This window comes from Vidua chalybeata, chromosome Z (genome assembly GCF_026979565.1).
Source record: "Vidua chalybeata isolate OUT-0048 chromosome Z, bVidCha1 merged haplotype, whole genome shotgun sequence".
Classification (NCBI taxonomy): domain Eukaryota; kingdom Metazoa; phylum Chordata; class Aves; order Passeriformes; family Viduidae; genus Vidua; species Vidua chalybeata.
The window spans coordinates 9441326-9448443 of record NC_071570.1 but is presented as its reverse complement, the minus strand read 5'-3'; the positions used below and the strand labels follow the sequence as shown (position 1 = coordinate 9448443).

The 7118-nt window shown below is 47.4% G+C and overlaps 1 protein-coding gene across 1 annotated transcript; it reads left to right on the top strand.

The window, feature by feature from the left end:
- Positions 1-1626: 1626 nt before the first annotated feature.
- CKS2 (CDC28 protein kinase regulatory subunit 2) lies at positions 1627-4737 on the top strand. The gene is made up of 3 exons (XM_053931782.1): positions 1627-1802; positions 3223-3350; positions 4294-4737. Exons 1-3 carry the CDS (start codon positions 1744-1746, stop codon positions 4344-4346), a joined length of 240 nt encoding a protein of 79 aa, XP_053787757.1. The 5' UTR covers positions 1627-1743; the 3' UTR covers positions 4347-4737.
- Positions 4738-7118: the final 2381 nt, after the last annotated feature.

Here is a 7118-nt window from a genome sequence, read left to right as displayed (position 1 = left end):
GAATATATATTCCTTTGTTACATTAATTTCACATATTTAGCTACACCAGTTCAAAAACACTGACTTCATTTTGCCTGTTAATGACCTGTACCCAACAAGCTCTAACATTCAGTCAAATTAAGAAAAAAATATTACTGCTAGATTATGAGAAGCACTTGCCTGGTGTGAGACTGGCTCAAACCTTTTTTGTTTAAGGCAAGCTGCAGTGCCAGTAGAAACAATGCTACTAAAAAAATCATACCTATTACCCACGCATGTGTATCAGCAGTCATGCATCACATGGATTTGGTTGGTTTTTTTCCTCCATCAGAACTGTTTTCAGACAGATGCATTACATAACCTCGGGTAGCATCCACGTTTCTGGCAGCACCAAGGAAGCAGTAACTTCTTTAAAGACTCCTTTTTTTCTGCAGAGGCCCAGAAAGGAGAGGAGAGAGGAGCATACTACACGCAGGGGGCATGAGGCATGAGAAGAAACTTAGACACTAATAAACTCTTAACTGAAAGGGCATAAAGCACCGAACAGGCTGTCCGGGCAGGCTGTGGATGCCTCATCCTGGGGCGCGTTCACGGCCAGGTTAGATGGGGCTGAGCAACCTGATCTGGAGAAAGGTGTCCCTATCCACGGTGGGTGGTTGGAACTACGTGATCTTTCAGGCCCCTTCCAACCACTCCACCGTTCCATGATTCTATGAAAGCAACCGTGAGATCGCTTTCTGGCCACGTTCCCACCGCACTTAATCTCATCCCACAGGGCAGAAATAGCACGCTTACGCTTATCTGGGGAGCTGCAGCACCTTCCAGCAAACCCTGGCAGCCTGCTACGCACGTATTCCCAGGCAAGCATTCGATGGTTTGTTTCTCTGGGTAAGGATGTTTGTAAACTGAAACGCTGTCCACAGTTCCCGCCCTGCTCTGAGGACACCTGCACTCCGCGTTTTATCTGGTTTGACCCTGAGCAAATACGGCCGACGGTGCGGCCATTCCTGAGAGCTGCACCCTAGGACACCACGGGCTTACAGCAGATACCCAGGGGTAAACCATTTTAAACTGAACACGACGCTCACTTAAAAAGGACGAAGGCATCACTCTTTCGCTACCCTAAAATAAGCAGGCCCCTTGGACACCGGAGACTGGACTGAGCCGAGTCGGGCCCAGCGAAGTCGGGCAGGGCAGGGCAAGGCCGGGCCGAGCGGAGCAGTCCAAAGCAAGGGCGGTGAGCGCCGCGCCGAGCCGCGCATGCGGGAGCCGGGCGCAGCGCCCGCACCGCGGCCGCCCCGCCACCCGCAGGCAGGAGCCGCAGGCAGGAGCCGCAGGCAGGAGCCGCAGGCAGGAGCCGCAGGCAGGAGCCGCAGGCAGGAGCCGCGCCCGCCCCGCCCGCCGCTGGCCAATCAGCCGCGCCCGCGCCCCTGCCCCCGCCAGCCCCGCCTCCCCGCTGCGCGCCCGCGCCGCCGCCGCGCCCGAACGCCGCCGCCCGTTACGTGACGCTGCCTCGCCCGCCCGCCGCGGCCGCCGGGGATTGGTTGGGAGCGGCGGGTGGGCGAGTCACGCGGCGGCGGGGTCGGGTGGGGCGCGGCGGCGCGGCACGCGATTGGCCGGCCCCGGCGAGAGCCAATGGGAGCCGAGCCGCTGGATTCAAACGGTGCGGGGCGCGCGAGGGGGTAGTTAGTGTGCGAGGCGTCCGTGAGGGAGGACCGGAGGCCGTTGTTCGTGCCGCTGCTCCAGCCTGTGCTGCCGCCCGCCATGGCCCACAAGCAGATCTACTATTCCGATAAGTACTCTGACGAGCAGTACGAGTACCGGTAAGAAGCTGTAGGAGAGTGCGGGCGGGCCAGCTGGAGGGATTAGGAAGAGCGGTTCCGTAGAAGGGCAGCTCGGCCAGGCGCCTCGGTTGAGGTGTGCGGGCCGCTCTCAAGGAGTGAGGCGGCTCCGCCGGGAGAATGGAGCCAGAGAGGGCGCAAGGCCACCGGGAAGGGGCTTTGCCGAGCCTCTCCATGGGGGGGTTTCCGCGTGGCTTTGGACTGGCGGGACGAAGGGGATGAGTGACCGAATGCTGTTATCGGTTAGCAGATTGCTCGGTGAGAGGCCAACACAAGCCCTGGCCACAGGGTGATGGCGGGGGGGCGGCGCCCACCTTGCTAATTCCAGGGAAGGGCTTGTGAAAAAATGCATATTTTATGATTGGCTTTTCGCAAATATTACAATGAATATTATATGTGTAATGCTAGAAAGTTATGCTGTATTAATTCTCTGAAGTAGTGTGTTAAATGTATTTTTAGGTTATAACACGATGTTAAAATAGAAACTATACTATGTAAGATACTTTTTAACTAGCTCAAGAAAGAGATGAGATAATCAAGAAATTCTTCGCACAGAGATGGCAGTGACGGGGTCCATAAAGAGTTAGGGCCTCCTTATCGGAAATCACCTTCTCTCCGTCTTTATGGTACCACCAGGATTAAGGAGAAGAAGTTGACAAAAACCAGAAAAGCTCTTAATTTGCAAGGAATTTATGCGTCATGTATGAGATGTATGAATATGCAACAGGCTATTGCTTTTAAGGTTATTCCTTTGTTCACAAGGCATGCTTATGGGGCTTAAGTGCCCGAGAGCATCCGGACGTCCGTAATTATTTGCTTTTTATTGTCTTGTAATTGTCCTAACTCTAAATTTTTATTACTCTAATTGTATTACTATTTTTATTAATAACTATTTTATTATTATTAAACTTTTAAAATTTTAAAGACCAAGTAATTGGCGTTTTTCAGAGGGTTGTGGCAGAGCCTGGGATGGGGCAGCGTCGTCCCCTGCCGACAGAGGATTGCTGAATTCTTCTAGACTTACTTGAAAGCAGTAGTACAAATACTTTAGAAGTCCAAAGTTCTTATTTTTCAAGTAGCTGATATATCAGCCTGTTGCCAGGAGCACATGCTTCTCTGAGTGTATAGTCATTGGATTCTGAAGGGATCTAAATCTCATCTAGAAGACAGTTTGGCTCCCAGTATGCAGTTGCTTTACAGATGTAACGTTTAATAGTCGTGATTTTAAACTGGGTTCTGGGATGGGTTTCATAATCAAATTCATGCCAAGAGTAGGTACTCTCGTTTTCTTTATAGGCAAAGTGAGTATTCATAACGTGCTTACTATCTTTCAGTGCAGATCTGTTCCAGTTTTCCAGTGTATATTGTTTTGTGTGTGTGTTTAATAATTAAACCTCTACAGACATGTGATGCTGCCACGGGAACTTTCAAAACAAGTGCCAAAATCTCATCTGATGTCTGAAGAAGAGTGGAGACGACTTGGTGTTCAGCAGAGTCTTGGCTGGGTTCACTATATGATCCACGAGCCAGGTGAGCCCATATGAACAGAATTAGACAAATGAAAAAGTCAAATATCAGACTGGAGATTGTTCCTGCCTCTGCCCACAGAAACAGGCTTTTTATGAGTTCTTAAACAACATGACTATGCAGTGACTGAAACAAAGTTAATATAGTGGTATATCTTTAAATCGTAAAACTGACACACATAATTTTTGTACAACAACTTAATAGATGCTCATATAGACAAGGTCCTGTATTAATCTGAAAACTCTAGAGAATAGTTTTATCTCTAGCTGCAGAGCTTCCTGAAAACTTAGTATTTCAGTTAATGGGGTGCAAAGCCCTAAGACCCTTACTAACTAGGATGTTGGTATTACGGGAACAGCCATTCCAGGCTTGTACCATTGGCAAGTCTGACTAAAAAGTAACAGGTTGATTGATAAATTGTGGCAGCATGAAGTTCCAAGTTTCTGAAGAATCAGGTGAAGAAATTAGCATAGCCTTCCAGTGTTTCCCTTATCTGGATACCTTTGATATTTTAGACTTTTTGGAGACATTTAAAATTAAGAAGACTGATAATAATATAAGCTGGCTGTATTAGCCAAAGTGAATTTTGTTGGTGTTTGATATGTGCCTCACAGACAGTATCAGCAGTTTGTTAGCCTAAGTTACAGTAACAGTGTTTATCACACAGCCTCATGTAAAGAGACATTATAAAATATTCTGTATTTTCCCAGTACTTCCCTCCTGTAAGATCTTAAGTTTATGATACTATCAGCATTGGGTATAAAAATAAAAACTTGACTGTTGTAGGAGTACTGCAAACTTGGTCTGTTGATATTACATGTGGGGCCATACTTAGGCTTTCTAATTATTTATTTGAAACTAAGCCTCAACTATTGTTCAAGATTAAAGAAATCCCTCTAATCAAGATTTGGACAAACTGACACTTTGTTCAATTTTCTTTCTGCAGAACCACATATTCTGCTCTTCAGAAGACCGCTTCCAAAGGATGAGCAGAAATAAGCCATGGCCTTTTGAATCTTCTGGAACTATGTATATCAGTGTATATATGTTGGTAGTATTCAGTGAATACTTTTTAATTTACAAAACTTACATCCAAACCTGTGCATGAGCTGTATTATTCACAGCAACAAAGCTCAGTCAAATGAAATTCCAGGCAGGCTGCTATGATGTTCAAAGAATGATTACTTTTATCTTTTACTGTTAATGTAAGTGCCTCTCTGATTTAAATTGTGTTGTGTTGCATGTTCTCATTAGCTCATCGCTTGTTAGTGTCCTGTAACTTTTGCACTCATTTTCTGCTGTAGTGTAGTATGTTCAAATCCAGTAGTTCAACCGTTTAATAGTAAGTAGGCTTAAGAAATAAACTGTTTAAATATTTCATGAAAAATAAGAGTCTGGTGTTGTGATTTAATGGACAAAACAAATATTCATTGTCTAATATTTTTTAAGAGTGTATCTTCAAAAAACAAAGGTTCATTTGATGAACCTGGTATTACTTGGTATAAACTTGGGGTTGAGTTTTCAAAGAGATTTTTAGGCTCCTTTGTTCAACTTTGCCAATACCAGTTAATTTTTACTCTGGGGTTTTAGCCTGCTCTTCCTGTCTTGCACCCAAACTGTCACTGTGGCTTTGTGGGAGGTGGTTCTGTATATTGAATAACTCTTAAGAGTAACAGGTTCATTTCAAAGGCAAAATTCGTTACGGTTGTGCACAATTTGGAAGGCCAACAAAAGCAGGGCCTTCATACAACTACATACAACAAAAGTACCTGCTCTGCCTGTGTAATATGAGCTCTCGTGGAGACAGACCAAGAAAGTAACCTGGAAAGTTTGGTGAGGAGAAGAACCCTTGTAGTCTTTCCTCCAAAAGCTGCCAGAAATGTCTGTCTCAAGTGCTGGTCTGTACCAGGCCTGGTTAGGGCAGGACTGTCCAAGTCTGAAGCAAGCACCTTCACTGAGGATCTTGTGAGCTCTTCTTAAGTCATGTGTGACCACCGGAGTCCTGGGTGGTTGTCACCGGTGCATGCCTGGCTTTATTGCGTGCCGTCCTTTCTCCTATGGGACAGGACTGCCGCAGCTGCCGGCAGGGCGGCTCCGCCGAGCCCCGCACGCTGCCGCTGTCGCTCCCCTCCCGTCCTGCGCCCGCTGGGTCCCGCCGGGGGCGGTGGCGCGCGCACACCGCCCCGGCAGCGCGGGCGGGGCGGGGCCGTGGCGTCATCGCGGCGCGCCCTGCGCCGGGCCGGGCGGCGGGAGCGGGGCCGCGCCCCCCGCGCCATGTCGGCCGAGAGGCGGCCGCGCTCGGGCCGCGGCGGCGAGGTAAGGGCGGTGGCAGCACCTGCAGTCCCCTGCCCCCTCCCCGGCTCTTCCCGGCGCGGATTCGCTCTCCTGGAGCCGCCTGGGGGCGGGTGGCCTCGGGCCGCTCCTCGGTGCCGCTCTCCGCACCGGGGGCCGCTCACCAGCCTGGGCCGAGCGCTCCGGTTGCCTATACGCTTCCCCGGGCAGGGTGACTCCCCCCGCTCCTTGGATCAGCCTTTGGTTCGGACTGGGGGAAGAGAGCTTCTGGAAGGTCAAAACCGGGGGCCATGGGTCTCTCAGGTTGGAGCACAGCGAGTCGCTTCCCACCGGTTGGGATGGGCAGCTCCAGACATTAACTTCCAGTGACCTCAAGTGTGGAAGTTTCTCATTCACAGTGGAGGGTCGGCTGCAAGGACACCAGGTTCTAACCAATAGTGGCAGTGCTAGTCACATAGACCTATCACCTAGTCAACTTCGGGGGTCTTAGTGATCAGGCTACAGTCGTCGTTGCTTCCTGCATGTTTTGATGACATGGCAGTAAATACTTGAGTTTCATTTCATTGTCCTTCCACATACACATATCCAGTTTAAGTCGATGGTAATTCAGAGCAAATGGAAAGCTTGTCTTAATAAATTTGTGTTGTGCTAGAAACAAGAAGGCTATAAAATGAAGTGTTCATTTCAGCCTTAAAATACAGATGTGCACAAAGTCATTACTATTACATACATGTTACAGAGATTGAGTAACAGTGGTGTTAGTATATTTATGAATTTTAGTTTGTACTGTTCAAACACGAAGTAAGAATTCTTATATTTGCATTTAGTACATTTTGTTTTAAGCAGGCTTCCCTCCTTTACATAACTGACCTTTGTCAGTGTTTCATGATGAATGAGGGTATTAAGTGACTTTACAGAGCAGTCAGATGTTTCTTTGAATTCCTTAGTTTTATTTTCATTTTATTTCTCCATTTCCTTTTGGTGAACTTTGTTGTTTTGCATGTTTTGGTAGAAGAGAGCAAACTAACCCTTTCCAATGACAGTTAAGCTCATGAGACTGAGTGTTTTTCACTTAAATAACATTAATCTCCAAATGCATGTAGCCAAAAAACGTTTTGTTTCTCAGGGCATCAAGTTGTCAGCAGAGGTCAAACCATTTGTTCCAAAGCATGCGGCGGTAACTGTGGCATGGTCAGAATCCTCAGAAGCATGTGTCTTTCCTAGGTACTTAACTACATGCTACCCATTTGTTCAGGAACCATCTTTGGATAAGTATGTATATTTTCTGAATATTGTTTCTTGGGGGATTTTAACCTTCTGGTTTTGGATGTTGAGTACTCTTAAGAAGTAAGATTAAAGGTTCCGATATATCGTTAGTCCAACTGTAGAAATGCCTCTGCATTATCTTCATGATTTAGTTTTTATATTTATGTTCTCTGGGTGTATACCAGGTACCTGGTCGTTTGTTCACAAGGGCCT

Excerpts from the sequence above, each read along its gene's own strand:
- CKS2 (XM_053931782.1), top strand. The coding sequence starts at position 1,744 with ATGGCCCACAAGCAGATCTACTATTCCGATAAGTACTCTGACGAGCAG. Across the intron at positions 1,803-3,222 it reads GACGAGCAGTACGAGTACCG|ACATGTGATGCTGCCACGGG; the intron begins GTAAGAAGCTGT and ends AAACCTCTACAG. Across the intron at positions 3,351-4,293 it reads CTATATGATCCACGAGCCAG|AACCACATATTCTGCTCTTC; the intron begins GTGAGCCCATAT and ends TTCTTTCTGCAG.